General features: G+C 45.8%; 1 protein-coding gene across 3 annotated transcripts in view; it reads left to right on the top strand.

Annotated features, from left to right (window-relative positions):
* Window positions 1-11,026: 11,026 nt before the first annotated feature.
* INTS8 (integrator complex subunit 8) overlaps window positions 11,027-18,935 on the top strand; it is a 50,271-nt gene continuing 42,362 nt past the window's right edge. The window contains exons 1-6 of one of the 3 annotated variants that reach the window (XM_077876203.1): window positions 11,027-11,189; window positions 13,113-13,287; window positions 16,070-16,210; window positions 16,523-16,594; window positions 17,433-17,484; window positions 18,368-18,550. In XM_077876203.1, the coding sequence (XP_077732329.1) occupies window positions 11,060-11,189; window positions 13,113-13,287; window positions 16,070-16,210; window positions 16,523-16,594; window positions 17,433-17,484; window positions 18,368-18,550 (753 nt within the window). In that variant the 5' untranslated portion in view covers window positions 11,027-11,059. The remainder of the gene's footprint in view (window positions 11,190-13,112; window positions 13,288-16,069; window positions 16,211-16,522; window positions 16,595-17,432; window positions 17,485-18,367; window positions 18,551-18,935) is intronic. The other 2 variants (XM_077876204.1, XM_077876201.1) reach the window with 2 other exon arrangements.

Below are 18,935 nucleotides of genomic sequence, written 5' to 3'. Positions count from 1 at the left end.
AAGAGAACTTGGCACCCCTTTAGATCTGATATCACCCCTTTTGAGAATGCTTGGTCTAGAGGGCCAGGCTCTTTGATTTGTTTATTTAGGGGCGAAGGTGAACAGGGCTGGTCTGTCAGTGAGATTGAAGCACTCCTTGGGCAATCCTGGGGGACCATACTTCATAGCCTGGGAAACACAGTTTAAAACCCCTTACTACTACTACTACTACTACTACTACTTTTACTACTTTTTTTTTCTTTTTTTTTTTTTTTGAGAGAGAGAGAGAGCAAGCCTAAGTGAGCACATGCACACAAGCAGGGGACGGGGAGAGGGAGAGATTGAGAATCCTAAGCAGGTTCCACACCCAGTGAGAAGCCCAATGCGGGGCTTGATCCCATGACCCCGAGAGACCATGACCTAAGATCACCAATCCAGCCAAAAATCAAGAGTCAGACGCCCAGCCGACTGAGCTGGGCAGGTGCACCACCCTCTACTTCTTTTAAGAGGCAGATTATTAGCCGCAAATCATCCCTGGCCACGGATAAGTCCAGTGACCAGCAAGGAAGTACATCGTTCCCTTCCTATGGTGGAACTGTAAATTGTACTGGGAGTTTTTCCCTTGGTCAAGAGTTAGGCACGCCACTCTGTCGTCCTTGGAATTTCTAAGGAAATTTCGTTGCTTAATACCATCTGATTAAGTTCAATATATGATCATTTAGGAACTATAATTATGTGGTGGCAATAAGATGAGCCTGGTGTTCAGTGGGAAAGTAGACTGTTGAAAGCAAGGAACGTTTCACGGTCCTCAGAGGCAAGGCCATCCGTCCCGTGGGCTGAGCCATGTCGCTCAGAGGGGCAGCAGGACATGCCACATGGTGCAATGACTGCCACGTGGAAATGGGTGACTGAGATATCACAGGGACAAGGCCTCCTTGTGATGCAGGTTCCCATACTGGGAGTGGGCAACAGTGAGGTATGCCAAAGTGTTGGGGATCACGAAGAACAGAAACCGTCATGGTCGTGGACAGAAATCCGCAGGCTTCTGAGGACAGGAAACTCGGGAGAGGAACAACACTGCTTAGGATCTCTGATTCCATGCCCAGCAATAGGCCTGAAATGGATACTAAAGAGATCTTCAAGGGGCACCTGCCTGGCTCAGTTGAAAGAGCGGGTGACTCTTGATCTTGGGGTTGTGAGTTTGAGCCCCAGGTTGGGTGTAGAGATTACTTAAATAAACATTTTTTAAAACATTCTTCAAGGGATGTCTGGGGGCTCAGCGGTTGAGCATCTGCCTTTGGCTCAGGTTGTGATCCCAGAGTCGTGGGATCAAGTCCCGCATCGGGCTCCCTGCATGGAGCCTGCTTCTCCCTCTGCCCGTGTCTCTGCCTCTCTCTGGGTCTCTCATGAGTAAATAAATTAAAAAAAAAAAATCTTCAAGCACTTAGCTACTGTGTCTCATTGGAGCTGAACTTGGTTTCTTACCTCTGCTTCTCTTGGCTTGTCTGCCCTTCCTCTTCTCTATAGACCCGCTGCTTCTGCCCGCAGACGACGGCCTCCAACCCCTGGCCGGGGATCTTCAGGCTCAGTGCCCCCCACCGGCTAGCATCAGGCTCCGAGCCTCTCGGCGTGTCCCTTGAAGGCCACACTGTGGCTGAGCGGCCAGTGGGCGGCCTGCCTTGGGGGGCTGACTGTCCCTGGCCCCCCCGGGAGCCCTTGGGAGCAGTCCCCCTGAACAGTCAAGGTATTACAGAGCAGGGTCCCAGAAGGGGAGGTCACCAGCCGAGCTAGTGCTTAGGGCCGGGAGCGGGGCTCCCCACGGCCTGCCGCTGCCTTGCGGTCACCGCCACCGGCTCTCCAGGTCCCCAGCGCCGTCTGCTGGCTCCTCCCCTCCAACAGGCTGCCTGCGGGGTGTGCAGCTCCGTGGGGGTCCCCCCAGCCTGCTCACCCGGTCCTCTCGCGGAGGGCCCGTGGGGCGCCCAGTGTGGGTGTGGGTTCCCCGAGCTCCTGCTTCCCCCTCCAGGCCCGGCCGACGTGGCTCTGGCAGTATATGACCCCGGGTCAGGGCTCGAGGCCTGCATGGGTCCCCGCAGGGCCTGCTTCTCCCTCTGCTGTGTCTCTGCCTCTCTCTGGGTCTCTCAGGAATAAATAGGTAACATCTTAAAAAAAAAAAAAGTATATGAACAAGCAGAGATTACTTTAAAAAAGAAAAGAAAAGGAAAAAGAAAAAACACGTAGAGAAAAAAAGAAAAAAGAAAACACGTAGAGAAGTATCTGAGGGAATTGTGTCAGTCCTGGTTTTGCTGCAACAACAAACTAAATTGCTTTCCTTTCACAGAGGTCCTTTCTTCGTGGATTTTGTCGTTTTTCGTGTACAGTGAACTTCAAGCTTGTTCAGTGTGTCTGAGAGTACCTTTTATGTAGGTTCTGGAATAGTGGTTCTCGAGCCATCTGCGCTGAAGGACCAGTCTGTGTCTCTATTTTAATTTTTTAATTTAATTTTTAGACTTTTTATTTTATTATTATTTTATTATTTTTAAAAATAATAAAATTTTATTATTATTTTAAGATTTTATTTGTTTATTCGTGAGAGACACAGAGAGACAGAGAGGCAGAGACACAGGCAGAGGGAGAAGCAGTCTCCATGCAGGGAGCCCGACGTGGGACTAGATCCCAGGACTCCAGGATCACACCCTGGGCTGAAGGCAGCACTAAACCACTGAGCCCCCCAGGATCCCTTTTTTACACTTTTTAAATTTGAATTCAATTTGCCAACACACAGCATCACCCCCAGTGCTCATCCCATCATTTGCCCTCCTCAGTGCCCGTCACCCAGCGACCCCATCCCCCTGCCCTATGTGTGTGCTTTAGTTTGCAGCCCAGACCGAGGTGTGGGTCTGCTGTTCAGAACCGGTTGGCTTCTCACACTATGCGCTGAACTCCCCAGCCACGCTCCCCGGCACCGAGACTCTTCTAGAAGATGCAGCCACTGACCATGCTCTTGGACATCCGGACAAGGGCCAACTGCTGTAAGCCCTGCTCAGCACACACTGTCGAGGGCAGGGCTTGGCTCCATGCAGGCCAGCAACAAGCAGGTAGGGGCACGACCCCGGTCTGCACAGCACACTTTAAACACCTCTGTTCTCTGACTGTGTGTGTGCACGTGTGTGTGGCCCGAAAGCAGGCGATTCAGAGCAATCACACTATTTGCTTCTGGGTGAAGCCTAGCGCGTTCCGCTCCCGCACAGCGCTCAATGAAGCCGGGGGCTCATCAAGGGCGGAGCGTCGGCCTCGGTGACTCCGGATTCTTCAACCACACGAGGAAACAGTTCAGTATGGACTTTGGGGCCCCGCTGGTGTGTTAAGGGGACAGTGTTGTCCTGGCTGCTGAGGACGTCAGTACGGTTCTAGGTCCAGTTCTAAAAGTGGGGCTTGAAGTGTTGCCTCATCTGCATGCAGATGGATTTTAAGGTCTTAAAGCCCCAGGTAAGGAGGAGGACAGTAGCTGGAAGTAAGCCAACGAGAGACCGACATGCAAGCTCCCGCGGCTTCTTGTCCTGGCCACCAGCCCGGCGGGAGGGCTGTGCCCCCCTCGTGGCGCCTGGAGATGCTGGAAGGGAGGCAGCTGCGGCCCAGGCCCCGAGCAGGGTGGTCCGTCGCCGGCGGCAGGGTGGTAGAGGGGCGGCGTGCAGGTGGCCAGGTGAAGGCGGGAAGCCCCTGGGACGCAGCTCCAGCACCCACCCGCGCCCTCCCGAGGGAGCTGGGGTCTCCGTGCACCCCCCGCTCGGCTAGAAACCACGTAGGAGTGAAACAAAGACAAGTGCCCGGCGTGAACGCTGCCTCAGCAGAGCTCTGGGTTCACTGGTGCTTGTAAAACCTACAGCAGCAGAGAATCATGTTTTAAGAGCAATTTAGTAAAGGTGTAGGTCAGATGAAGGAGACATACGGAAAGGCTTGAATCCCCACCTGGGTGCGTGTGGAACGTAGGTGCTATTTGCTCAACACAACAACTCACTTAGTTAGCAAGTGTTTACGGGCACCTCTCACGCACCGAGGACTGTACTGGGCACGCAGTGCAACCCTACCCTGCTCCTCGCCACCACACCCCTAAGAGCCTAGAGTCTCGCAGGGAAGTTAGGCTCCTAACTGATTGCAAGGAGGTGAGTTGAGGGCCGGGACGCTGAGGCTCAGTGCTACAGGAGCATGTAACAGGGCGCCTACCTGGTCAAGGAGTCCAGGGAAAGCCCGAGAGAAGTAAAATATAAGCGTAAGGAAATCATTTTTTTTAAGTTTGGAAGCATTTATTTTTATTTTTTTTAAGTCAGCTCTACACCCAACATGGGGCTCGAACTCATGACCCTGAGATCCGAGGAGCTGCATGGTCTACAGGCTGAGCCAGCCAGGCGCCCGGGAAGTCATGTTTCATGGCTGTAGGACTCATTATCTTTATTGAAAGATCTGCTTCTGGGAGTCCCTAGGAAGATGTGATTCAGTAGATGTAGCCGGATAGCTCAGGTAAGGGGTAGGCAACAACCAATGACAAGCCTCATGCTGTCTTCCTTCCACACTGGAAAGTATCAGGCAAAGGTCACAGCACACCTGGTAGATACGGACCCTCCCCAAAGGCCACAAGATGGCAGTGTAACCATTAACATAGTCCCCTTCCCTCTATTATTATTATTATTATGATTATTATTTTAAGATTTTATTTATTCATGAGAGACACAGAGAGGCAGAGACACAGGCAGAGGGAGATGCAGGCTCCCTGTGGGGAACCGACGACGTGGGACTCGATCCTGGGACCCTGGGGTCACGCCCTGGGCCGAAGGCGGACGCTCCACCGCTGAGCACCCAGGGATCCCTATTATTACTAGTATTTTAAGAAAGCTCTATGCCTAGCTTGGAGCTTGAACTCATGACCCCAAGATCAAAAGTCCCATGCTCCACGGACTGAAGCAGCCAGGCACCCCACCCCACAAATACTTATTGAATAAGGTTTTAAATCATTTACTCGTAATTGAATTGTAGTGCATTTGTTTAAAAAAAACCAAAAAACCTTAAACATATGAACTGAATTAAAATAGATTTTTACTGATGTGGTTCTCAGGTGATGAGAAAAACATCTTCATCTTTAGGGTGTATAACACCCTAATAATATCTTGGGGCACCTGGGTGGCTCAGTCAGTTTTTTTTTTTAAGATTTTATTTATTCATGAGAGAGAGAGGCAGAGACACAGGCAGAGGGAGAAGCAGGCTCCATGCACCGGGAGCCCGACATGGGATTCAATCCCAGGTCTCCAGGATCACACCCTGGGCCAAAGGCAGGCGCCAAACCGCTGCTCCACCCAGGGATCCCTGGCTTGGTCAGTTGAGTATCCGACTCTTGGTTTCCACTCAGGTCGTGATCTCGGGAAGGAAGAGGAAATAAGACCAGGTACAGCAGCCTGTTGCGAGCACAAGACAGAGAGTCCTACTTGAATAGTTATTGAGCACATACAGTATATGAACCTCGCAAGATGTTCTGTGATTACATATCACCACTGTAAAAATGTTTGTTAGAATTTCACTTATTCTTATGATATTATTAAACCTGGAACCACCTAATTTGTGGTTTTTCCCTTATTCTAAAGCTAAGCACTCTGGCACCTTCAGGCCACTTGATTAATTAATAATTAACTACAAGGTTCTCATTCCATCTTCCTTCCTGAAGGAGAGATGTCAGCCCCCAGCACCAAAGCAACTGGAAGCAAAGTGAGGAAGTACAGTTGCACAGGCAACGGGCCTCATGTCAGGGTTTGCCCAGGACGGGGGTAGGGAGGTGCTGGAATGTAAGATTTTCACTGTTAAAACCGGGGCAAGGCCTGGCCAAACTAGGATGAGTTACTCTACTGAGTGTAAAGAAGCAGGATGAGACATAGAGGGATTGGAGAGAGGATGATGGAGGAAATGCAGTAAAATATTAACAATTGAGACATCTGGGTCAAGGGGTTGTAAGAGTTCTTTAAACGATTCTTGCAACATTTTTTGTAGGTTTATGTCTATTTAATAAGCAAACAAAAAATCAACAGCAAGATATCTTCTTGATGGAGTGATTGGGCTCTGGGATCAGATAAAACAGGGACTCAAATCCCTATTTTCTACTAACTAGGTGTATGATACTGGGCAGGTCACTTAACTCCCCTGAGACTCAGTTTTCTCATCTATAAGATGGGCATAGTACTGCTAATGGTACCTAATTATTGTGAAATTATAATTGTGAAATTATTGTTATGTGGCTTAACGGAGACGATCTGTGTATAATACTTGGCACAGTGCCCGGTTCATAAGTGATAAACAGCCTTTATTTATGAGTTATATTTATTGATATTTACCATATTAAAAATTAAAACTGAGATACTGTTAAAATATTTAATTCCTTTAAAGATCTCAGGGAGCCAGGGATCAAGGCTGGGCTTAGAACATCCTGGAAACCCACACAATCCAAAATGGTGGTGTGGCCCAGTGGAGCTGGGGATCCTAAAATCGTTTAAAAATAATAAAAAATCTATTGGGGCACCTAGGCGGCTCAGTCTGTTAAGTGTCTGCCATCGGCTCAGGTCATGATCCAGGGGTCCTGGGATCAGTTCTGCGTTGGGCTCCCTGCTCAGTGGGGAGCCTGTTCTCCCTTTCCCCCTGCCTCCTTCTCCCTCTGCTGCTCCCCCTGCTTATGTGCTCCCGCACTCCCGCTCTCTGTCAAATAAAGAAATAAAATCTTTTAAAAAAATCCGTTAAATTGTACACCTGAAATACCTGAAACACTGTATATTAACTAATTGGAATTAAAATAAATAATAAATAAAACTAATGCAAATTGCAAGCCTATTATATGTTGATATAATTTTTATGCAAAGTAACTTTATTTTCATTAAAAAATCTGGTAAGAAGATGGCTTTGTTTTACATTTTTGCAGATCTCTAGAGTGGCTAGTAGAAGACAGTGGGTTCTCATATCTGCTTCTGTCTTTGAACTATTACTGTATATTTTTTTGTAAAAATACATGAAGAAAATCCAGCTTCACATAGATACGTAGCTTAAAGAGGAGTATTTGGGGGTGCTTTTTTGGCTTAGTTGGTAGAGCATGTGACTCTTGATCTCAGGGTCACAAATTCAAGACCCGTGTTCGGCCTGGAGCTTATTTATTTTTTTTTAATTTATTTATTCATGAGAGACACACAGAGAGAGAGAGGCAGAGACACAGGCAGAGGGAGAAGCAGGCTCCATCCAGGGAGCCCGATGCAGGACTCGATCCCGGGTCTCCAGGATCATGCCCTGGGCCAAAGGCAGGCTCTAAACCGCTGAGAAACCCAGGGATCCCAGGCCTGGAGCTTACTTAAGAGAAAAAAGAGTATTTTAAATTTTTTTCCGATAATTGTGGTATTTTTCTTCTTTGATACTACACCAAAAGTCAAGAAAGTGGTGCTTTTTAAAAAAGGTTAGTTGGAATTTGCAATCATGTCGATTAACTTATCAAACTCTGTTCATTGATTATTGATGAGCCTGAATATTTTATTCAGTGTTTGACTTGGATTCAGATATCTTCTTTTGTAGCTTACATTTTCCTGACCTCAGCCCAGTTTTCTATTGGAATGTTGTCTTTGGTTTGGTTTGGTCTTTTCTTATTAAAGAGGCACATAGTATGTGGGGTAAGATTTTAATCTCTGAAGTCATGCTGCTTAAATTCATGCTTAGTATCTGGCACTTAATAGCTGTGTGACTTTAGGAGAGTTTTAACCATTTCTCTGTGCTTGTTTTATCACCTGAAAATAAAGATAATAGTGAAACCCACCTTGCAGGGCTTGAATGAGATAATAGGCATGTTATGGACTGAATGTTTGTGCTCCTCTCCCTTATATGATGAAATGTTGAAACTTTACCACCTAATCTGATGGTATATTAGTAGGCAGGGCCTTTGGGAAATAATTAGGATTAGATGAGTCCATAATGGTGGAGACCTCCTGGATGGGATTAATGCCCTTAGGAAAGAACTTGCTCCCTTTCTGCTTTGTCAGTTGAGGATACAATGAGAAGTTGGCAGCCTGCACCCCAGAAGAGGGCTGAAGGGCTGATACTAGAACTTAACCATGTTGGCACCCTGACTGTGAGCCTCCAGAACTGTGAGAAATACATTTCTGTTGTTTATAAGCTATTGAGCTTATGAAATTTTGTTTATAGCAGCCTGAATGGACTAAGACAATGTATAAAGTGCTTAGAACAGTGCCCATAGCGAGTTTACAAGTGAGCATTTGCTAGTATTATGGCTTTTCTTTTTTAAAAGATTTTATTTATTTATTCATGAGACACAGAGAGAGAGAGAGGCAGAGACCCAGGCAGAAGGAGAAGCAGGCTCCATGCAGGGAGCCCGACGTGGGACTCGATCCTGGGCCTCCAGGATCAGGACCTGGATTGAAGTTGGCGCTAAACCACTGAGCCACCCGGGCTGTCCCATATTATGTTTTTTTTTTTTTTAAATATATTAATCATCTAAAACTCAGTGCCCTCTGGACATTTCCATTCTGACACCTGACAGGTGGTGCCTATTCAAAAGTTTCCAACATGAATTTCTTTTATTTATTTTATTTTTTTTTTAAGATTTTATTTATTTATTCATGAGAGACACATAGACAGAGAGGCAGAGACACAGGCAGAGGGAGAAGCAGGCTCCCTGTGGGGAACCCGATGCGGCACTTGTTCCCAGGACCCCGGGGGTCATGTCCTGAGCCGAAGGTAGATGCTCAACCCCTGAGCCATCCAGGTGTCCTCCAACATGAATTTCAACCTCCCCCCCCCCCATAGCTATTATATTAGCAAAGGATCAGGACACAGGTCATCTACCCTTATTACTAGGGTCAGGAACATAGGATCTGTCCTTTCTCCCCTCATCTTTTTATGCCTAACTGGTGAGTAAAACATGCCAAATCTTCCATGAAAATAACTGTTTAATCTCCCTGTATTTTATTAATTTAGTTCTCATGGTTTTATTAGTCTAATACATTATTTCTTTAGAGCCTAGGATAGAATTGCAGGAATTGTGGGAGAGTGACCCAGAGAGGGTTTTTACAGTGAGAAGAGGATAAGGAGTAGGATCCCAGGGAACCCTAAAATGAAAGAGGAGAGGTAGCACAGAGCCCAGAAAGAGGATTGGGCAGGAAGAGAAGAATAAGGCAGTGATTGCCACTGAAGCATTTGATTTACTTTTGCTTACGGAGGAGTTACTTCCATTAATTTTTCTTAAAACTTATGAATTCTGCTTCTTCATTCTGGAAAAGACTAATAAGCAATTGATCTTATCCATGTTGGACTCAGCCTAGGTACAGGTGAAAGAACATCAGAGCGGTGGCTCAGCCCTTTCTTTTTTTTTTTAAAGTACTATTTCTTTTATTTTTTTTTTGAAATATTTTATTTATTTATTCATGAGAGACGCAGAGAGAGAGAGAGAGAGAGAGGCAGAGACACAGGCAGAGGCTAAAGCAGGCTCCACACAGGGAGCCCCACATGGGACTGGATCCTGGGTTTCCAGGATCATGCCCTGGGCTGAAGGCGGCGCTAAACCGCTGAGCCATCTGGGCTGCCCTCAGCCCTTTCTTTATTGGGAAATGTTGGGCAAATGAGAACTCTGGAACTTCAGTTTCTTCATTGGTTAAAAGATGTATAATGAGTTTGTTGACAGGAGAAAATTAGAGTTGTGTATTTGAAAATAATTTGCAAAAAAAAAAAAAAAAGCATAATATAAGATCAGGAAACATGGATATATTTCTAGATGCCAGGCCTTGTTTGAAAAGCCCAGATAGGGGCACCTGGGTGGTCCAGGAGGTTAAGTGTCTGCTTCTGTTCAGGTCATGGTCCCCCCTGGGCCTGGGATGGAGCCTGCTGCTGGGCTCTTGAATTCTCTCTCTCTTTTTAAAAAGATTTTATTTACTTATTCATGAGACACACAGGGAGAAGCAGGCCCCATGCAGGGAGTCCAACATGGGACTCCATCCAGGGTCTCTAGGATCAGGCCTTGGGCTGAAAGCGGTGCTAAGCCACTGGGCCACCGGGCTGCCCTGCCATCAACCCTAAGATTAGGCACAAATACGGAAACTGAGTTTCAGAGAGTAAGTTAAATGGCCTGACCTAGACGAGACTGCACTCTTTACCTGGAGCATGTGCACGACCTATGAATACACTTTCTCTGATTTTAATTGTTAATTAAAATACATAGAACATTACAGAGTGGAGTTAGATATAAGATGGGATTGACCGTATCTCTAGCTGGGCTATCAAGAGGCTGAATTCTGCGCTAAGTATTGAGAGCTAGTCCTTTTTTTCTTCTTCTTTTTTTTTTTTTGGTTACATTTTTATTTATTTTTCATTTTATTTTATTTTATTTTTTGGTTACATCTTTAAAATTTGAATTCAATCTGCCAACACTCAGTGTGGCACCGGGTGCTCACCCCATCACGCGCCCTCCCCAGGGCCCTCACCCCAGAGCCGGTCCTGAGAAGTAGCAGCCGCTGGGTCCCACCGTGGCCCGTCCCTCCGGCATCCCTCCGGGAAGGGGGTCGGGGCGCTGGTTTCCTAGGAGGAAACCTAGGAGATGGAGACGGGGCACCTGGGAGCACCGAAGGCAAGCTACGCCCGGCTCGCGGCTCAAACTAGGGTGCTCGCCGCCGTCCCCGCGCACCCCGGGGCCCTCTGCACGCGCGGAGGCCGAATCTCCCTGTGACCCGGCGGCTCGGCGGGCGTCTCCCATGGCAACCGCGAGGGGCGTGGCCTAGGGCTCGGCCCCGCCCCCTCTCGACAAGTCGGGCAACGATTGGCCCGGAGGCGCGGCGGCGGCGCGGGGGGGCGGGCCTTAGGCGCCCGGGCCGCGCCGCCATTTTGGGTTGTGCGGGCCTCGGGACCGTGCGAGCGCGGCGTCGGCCCGGGAGGTGCGGCGGCTCCGAGGCGGGAGGCGGAGGCGGAGGCGGAGGCGGAGGCGCAGGTGCAGGCGCAGGCGCAGGCGCGCGAGGTCAGGTTGGAGCCGGGCAGCGGCGGCGGGGGCAGCGGCGGCGGGGGCAGGATGAGCGCGGAGGCGGCGGACCGGGAGGCGGCCACCTCCAGCCGGCCCTGCACGCCGCCGCAGACCAGCTGGTTCGAGTTCCTGCTGGAGGAGTCGCTGCTGGAGAAGCACCTGCGCAAGCCCTGCCCGGGTAGGCGCGGCGCCGGCCCGCGGGGGAGGGGCCCGACCCCGACACCCGGATCCCGACCCGGATACCCGCTCCGACTCCCGAGCTCCGACCCGGACCCAGACCCCGACCCCGACACCCGACCCCCGAACCCCGACCCCGACCCCCGGGCTCCGAACCCCGTCCCCGGCCCCCACGCCCAGTCCCCAACCCCCTGACCCCCCGACGGCACCCCGACCCCCGACCCGACTCCCCGACCCCCCCGACCCCCGGATCCCTGATCGCCGGCCCCCCGATCCCCCGACCCCCCCGAACCCCAGCCGCCCGACGCCCCGACCCCCCCATCCCTGATCCCCGGCCCCCCGATCCCCGAACTCCCGATCCCCTGATCCCCGACCCCCCGATCCCCGGCCTCCCCGATCCCCGGCTCCCCCGATCCCCCCATCCCCGACACCCCCATCCCTGATCCCCGACGCCCCGATCCCCGGCCCCCCCATCCCCGGTCCCCCGATCCCCGATCCCCCGACCCCCGGATTCCCGATCCCCCGACCCCCGGATTCCCGACTCCCCGATCCCCCCGATCCACGACCCTCTCGATTCCCGGATCCCCCATCCCCAACCCTCCCGATCCCCCGATCCCAGACCCCCCCCATCCCCGACCCTCCCGATCCCCGACCTCCGATCCTCGACCCCCGGATCCCCGGTCCCCCCGATCTCCGACTCCCCAACCCCCCGATCCCCCGACCCCCGACCGTCGCTAAGCCTTCAGCATCCCGGAGCCGGGCGCGGGGAGGGCTGACACCGCAAAGCCCCGACCCCCCTTGGCCCTTTGACTCTTGGGGGTCTTGGCGTCCGGGAGGAGGTCCGGGAGGAGCGCGGGGTTGGGGGAAGAGGGGCTGGGACACCCCCTGCGGGACTCCGGCCTGAGGCCGCTTTGCCGAGGGAGGGAAATTGCTGTGGGGGGGCTGGTCCCCACGCGGACTCGTTATCATCTTAGGTCCTTTGAACGTTGTGGTTTTCGGGGAGGTTGGGCTGTAAGTTAACGTGAGAACGGCTGGAAGAGTAGGGAAGGCTGATATCCCAGGGAAGGAGGAGGCCTCCAGGCGCTTCTGGATGGAGGGAGGGGCGTGAAAAAGAAGCTTCTTCCATAGGGTTTTGCTCCCAAAGTTCTTGAAGATGTAGCTCGTTCAGTCTCCTTGAGCCCAAAGCGGTGGAGACCACTCTGCCACAGCCATGCTTTTATCCCCTGGATCCTTCCATAGTTTTTTGAATTCATCATTTCTCACACAGTTACTGAGTGCCTTCCGGGGGGGCAGGCTTAATGCTGCTCATGTTTTATCTCATTTAATTCAGTCGTCATAACCTCAGGTAGATGGCGGTGTCCTCTATTTTGCATGATGGAAACAGGTGCAGAGAGGTAACTTGATGCAGGTCGCACTAATTGTTAAAACAGTTCCATAGATGGCCTGTCTTCTCTCTCTCTCTCTCTCTTTTTTTTTTTTTGGAGAAAAGTTTTAATTTTTATTATTATTTTTTATTCATGAGAGGCAGAGACACAGGTAGAGGGAGAAGCAGGCTCCATGCAGGGAGCCAGATGTGGAACTCACCCTGGGGTGATGCCCTGAGCTGAAGGCAGACACTCAACCACTGAGCCCCCCAGGCGTCTAGAACTGTCTGTCTTCTAATTTGCTGACCTGGAAAACCGTGACATTGTATTCTTTGTTGTGATGTATTTTCTTCTGCACCAGTCTGATCACCATTCTCCTTCCCGCCCTTCCTGGTCTTCCCTGCAATCCCAAACATACCTCTTAGAAATCCTATTCCTTAGTCCCTATAACTACAGAGCTCTTGGGATTCTTTCTGCGGCCAAAAACCAATACAGTGAAACTTTTTGCATCTTCACAATTAGAACTTAAACTTAAGAATTCATTTTCTTTTAAATCCTAGATCCTGCACCAGTTCAACTTATCGTTCAGTTTTTGGAACAGGCTTCCAAACCTTCAGTTAATGAGCAAAACCAGGTGCAACCTCCACCTGATAACAAGAGAAATCGTATTTTAAAACTGCTTGCTCTTAAAGTTGCTGCGCATTTGAAGTGGGATTTAGACATACTAGAGAAAAGGTACATAATATTTAAAAGAAATATGTTTTTGAAGCCCTACTTAGATATTTTGGGTTATTTCTATATATGCTCTTTATGGTAATCAGGCCCTAAAGTGCAAGTTATTTTTCTCTATATTCTTGGTAAAATATTGCAACTGCTTTCAAAAGGTGTAAAGTTTTCGAATGTTAGGTGCATTTAAATCGCCTTTTAAAACATGAACTTGGGCAGCTCTGGTGGCTCATCGGTTTAGCACCGCCTTCAGCCCAGGGCATTATCCTGGAGACCCGGGATTGAGTCCCACATCGAGTCCCACATCGGGCTCTCTGCATGGAGCCTGCTTCTTCCTCTCCCTCTGTCTCTGCCTTTCTCTCTGTGTCTCTCATGAATAAGTAAATAAAATCTTTAAAAAATAAAAATAAAACATGAACTTAATAATGAGGTAGTTTATCATTGCTTGATGTGATAACTAGGGAAAATCCACACATAAACGGTTTTAAATGTTTTAGTCTATTTTTACGTATCTGAAGAAAATGAATGAAAATTAATGATAGTTGTTACATAGTATAGATGATTTGCTGTTAAATAATTCAGTTTTTTTTTTAAGTTTCTTAAGAAATTTATTTATTCGTGAGAGACACAGAAAGAGGCAAAGACACAGGCAGAGGGAGAAGCAGGCTCTATGCAGGGAGCCTAATGTGGGACTTGATCCCAGGACCCCGGGGTCACGACCTGACCCAAAGGCAGACACTCAAACCATTGAGCCATCCAGAATTCAGTTATTTTTACTGATCCTAAATCAATCACTATCTCCTAAACTATTAAAATATCTTAGTGCTTATTTGTTAATAAGTACTATGAAGGCTATGCTGAGTAAATGACTTGCTTTCATCCCCCTTTTTCTCACAATTTAAAGATAAAGTAAAATTCAGAAACAAGGAAATAATAGACAAGTACTTCTAACATTTTTATATAATGTTTGTTGTTGTTTTTTTTTCTGTTTTTTAAAAAAGATTTTATTTGAGAGCGAGAGTGAGTTGAGAGTGAGAGTATGGGTGGGGCGCAGGAGGAGCAGAGGGAGAGGGAGAAGCCTACTTCTTGCTGAATAGGGATCCTGACACATGGGGTTCTATTTTTTTTTTAAAGTATTCTCTGCACCCAATGTAGGGCTCAAACTCATGACCCTGAGATCAAGAGTCAGATGCTCTATTGACTGAGCCAGTCAGGCGCCCCTCTCCGTGTGTGTTTGTGTGTGTGTGTGTATTTATGATTTATTTATTTATTTATAGAGAATGAGTGGGGCACAGAGACAGAGGAGAGGGAGAGAATCTCAGGTTGACTCTCTGCTGAATCAAATCCCACAACCCTGAGATCATGACCTGATCAAAACCAAGAGTTGGATGCCCAACTGACTCTGCTGCCCAGGCACCCCTTCTTTTTCATTTTCCCCCACATAACAATGAACATTTCCCCATTTTATTTTTTGGAGATAATTCCATCATGTGGATAATTTTTTTTTATGTGGATAATTTATTAACTGTTCTTCCATTGATATTTAGTTTGTTTCAGTTTTTCACTCTAGTAAATCACAGCCTTAAATTTTATCTGAATTTTTGGTTATATCTTTAGTACAGATTATTAAATTGCTGACTCAGGTGGTATAAACATTTTTAAATCCCATGATGCATATTGCCGGATGGCATTCCAAGAGGGTCGTACTAGTTTATGTTCTCTCTAGTAGTGTTTAAACACTTTTTTTTAGCGTTAAGCATTGGAATTAAAGGAAAGAATTCTTTAATCTGAGGGGGAGCATATCAAGAGATAGTAATGTGTACAAAGAAAGGGTAATGTATATGGTACAGTTGGAAATTGAACACTGGGATATTTAATAAGCAACTGAAAACTTTTTAGATGCGAAATTAATCCTGTGACTATATTAATTTTTTAAGTTTTATTTAAGTAATTTCTGCATGCAAAGTAGGACTCAAATTCATGATCAAGAGTCACATGCTCTTCCAACTAAGCCATCCAGGCACTCCTGTTAATTTTTTGGAGATCTGTTCTGAAATACTTAAGGAAGAAACGATTTAATGTTAAAAATTTGCTTCACAATAGTATGGGAAGAATGGAAGTAGGTGAGAAAAGAGATGAAACCAGATGAGCCATCAGTTGCTAATTGTTGAAACTAAATAATGGGCACTTGGGGGTTCATTGTTTATGACTACTTTTGTGTATAATTTGTTTTCATAATGAGATTTTTAAAAAAAATTTATTCATGAGAGACACAGAGACAGGCAGAGGGAGAAGCAGGCTCCTCGCAGGGAGCCCGATGTGGGACTCGATCCCAGGACCCTGGGATCACGCCCTGAGTCGAAGGCAGGCACTCAACTGCTGAGCCACCCAGGCGTCCCTCATAATGAGATTTAAAAAAATATTTTGAATTTGAGTATTTTCATAGAAGTTTTTTTTTTTTTAATTTTTATTTATTTATGATAGTCACACACACACAGAGAGAGAGAGGGAGAGAGAGGCAGAGACACAGGCAGAGGGAGAAGCAGACTCCATGCACCGGGAGCCCGACGTGGGATTCGATCCCGGGTCTCCAGGATCACGCCCTGGGCCAAAGGCAGGCGCCAAACCGCTGCGCCACCCAGGGATCCCTCATATAAGTTGTTGAGACAGGTTAATAAAATGGTCCCGTGGATTTAGTCCTTTAACAATGTAATTATTTTTAGTGAAAATACTGAATTGTGTGTTTTATGCTGCTTATGCAGATATGAACTTTCTGCTTCTTTCTTTTAAGTTTGTCTGTTCCAGTACTGAATATGCTACTAAATGAATTGCTGTGCATCAGTAAAGTTCCTCCTGGGACAAAGCATGTGGACATGGATCTGGCTACTTTACCTCCAACCACTGCCATGGCTATACTTCTCTACAACAGATGGTAAATTTTTTCATAGATCTAAAATGTGTTGGGCAGCCTCTTGAGTTGCCCTCTGGCTTTCAGGGTTATGTTTTTAAGGGTCTCTTATACCCTAGAGATCTCTTGGAGGATCTTAAAAACTAGTCTGAGGGTGGAGAAAATTCGTGACTGCGTAGTTGAGAAGATCATTCTGATAAAAATGTGGATGATTTATGAAGTTTTTATGTGAGTTAAAACCTTAGATAATTTATAATACAAATATACTAAGGAGTACTTGAAAAATAAGTGATATTTATAATGTATTAAATTTTCTTTTTCTGTTTTTTTCTTCAGGGCAATTAGAACAATTGTTCAAAGTAGTTTTCCTGTCAAACAGGCAAAACCTGGACCTCCTCAGTTAAGTGTGTAAGTTGGCAGATATGACCCTTGCTTGGTACTTTTTTCATCAGAATTAAAAAAAAATTTCTTGCAAGGTTTTAATAACCCTGGTACAGAAGTGTAAAGTAGAACCCAGAGGGCAGAAGGCTTGCAGGCAGGTAGCTTTGGAGGATTTGGAAGGGTGAGAGAATCAGGTAGGGCTCTGGATATCCAGAGTAGAGAGCTATAGAAAGATGAGGGGAGCCAGCACTTTGTGAATTGTGCCTTTTGTCTTTAGTAAGTGTTAGCTCACCTGCTCCGAAGTAATGAAATTTTCTTATGTAATTAAATTATTCGAATAAGTATTCTGTATATAGGGAAATCGTTTTAGAGCACCTTAGACTATAATTTCTAACTTGATATAGATGAGTTTTTGCTGTCAGTGTTTTAGTCTTAAATTGAGGATTATTATTATTATTTTTTAACACAAAGCAAATAGGAAAATAATGGTTAAATAAGCATCATAATTGAGTTTTGGGTTTTTTGTCTTGTTTTTTGGAAGAATTATTTTAGAGAGTGTGTGCAAGTAGGGGGAGGGGCAGAGGGACAGAATCTTCAAGAAGACTCCACCCTGAGCATGGAGCTTGACTGGGGGCTCCATCCCAGGACCTTGAGATCATGAGCTGAGCAGAAATCAAGAGTTGAATGCTTAACTGACTGAGCCACCCATGCACCGAGTTGTTTTTGTTTTTTTAAGCATGAAAAGAAATAGCATTAGGAACATTTTAATTTAAATTCCACCTCACTTTCAAGAATAATGCTTTGAAGTTTAGAATTTTCAGTCTTTTGAGTAACATTTGATACTTTTCAATCATTTCTTTTTCAGTATGAATCAGATGCAACAGGAGAAAGAGCTAACAGAAAACATTTTGAAAGTAGTGAGTATCAGCATCAGTTATACTTACACATTTCTGGGGCACGTGCAGAGCATATTCACATACTTCTTATAACCTTAGGTATATGAGAGTTGGCAAGGTCTACAGGCAATGACAGGTTTTTACTTTTTAGAACATAGTTTGGTAATAATTGTAAGTTGTACAGCTTTTCAGCATTAATGGTGGTGCTTTGCCACCAATTCTGTTCTCAAATTTTTGTGATACTTGAGCAGGTAAGAGAAATCACTCAGGTGATATCTTTTTCCCAAAATTCTACAATAAACACGTTACTTATATTTTAAAATTATTTCTGCAATCAGAAAACTATTAGCTTTTTTTTAAATCTAGTTAATATAAAAGAAACATGGGCGTTTCCATAATTTGAAAATGATCTCTGTAATTCTTTAACACCTACAGTGCCAGAGATACTATGTAAAGTCCAGGAGCTAGGAAAGGAGAGGGAAGATAAGACTGTTCTGTGTTCTGTGTCTGTATAAACTTAATGTGCCATAGTATTTTGAATGTGGAAGAAAAAAAAACCTGCATTATTTTATTTTTGTTATGAGTGCCTACTAAAATGGCTGATACATTGAAGCATACAAACATTTCTTGAGTAAGTCAGTGGAAGCAAATCTTTAAAGCATTTTTCTTTAAATTTTCTGTTAAAGTATCTTTTTCACTTTGTATTTCTAATTTTCACAATAGGAACTTTTTTTTTTTTTTTTTTTAATTTAAGATAACTATCTCGGCACATTACTTGCACTCCTGCTGTGTTAAAAAATTTTTTTGATAGCTTAGGACAAGCTACGAAATATCCTGTAAATATATTTTGGTTAATTTTCTGTAGTTTCTGTATTTTAATAATTTTTTGATTGAATTTTTGTAGCTAAAAGAGCAAGCTTCTGATTCTATTTTGGTACTGGAGGCAGCACTTAAATTAAACAAGGATCTTTATGTCCACACAATGAGAACTCTAGATTTATTGGCAGTGGAGCCAGGCATGGTAAATGGAGAAACTGAGAGTTCTACCGCTGGATTGAAAATCAGAACTGAGGAGATGCAATGCCAGGTATTTATATCTGTATTTAATCAATATATGGCAAATTTTTGGAAAATCTTAAGTGAGATCATTCTAGTATTTTTAATTAGAATTTCTGCCTTTGTCTCTTTCATTTTGACTTAAGATGCTATTAAAACTTTGAATCCTATTTAATTTGTAAATTTTATAAGACTTCACTTGAAATTTTTCTAAAAGAAGTGGAAGGGAAATTTTATTTGATTTTATCATCTCTGAAATTGTTTCCCAGTCGTGTTTACGATACAGAGTTGAAATACTGAAAATACAGTGAGCATGTAACTGATTTTACAGTTCATTGATATTATTAGATATTTGATTAGACAAAAAAACAAAAACCCCACCCTGCAAAACAAATATTGTGCTTTGAAAAATATAG

The sequence above is a fragment of the Canis aureus genome, chromosome 28, assembly GCF_053574225.1.
Source record: "Canis aureus isolate CA01 chromosome 28, VMU_Caureus_v.1.0, whole genome shotgun sequence".
NCBI classification, from domain to species: Eukaryota; Metazoa; Chordata; class Mammalia; order Carnivora; family Canidae; genus Canis; species Canis aureus.
This window is presented reverse-complemented; position numbering and strand designations above follow the sequence as displayed.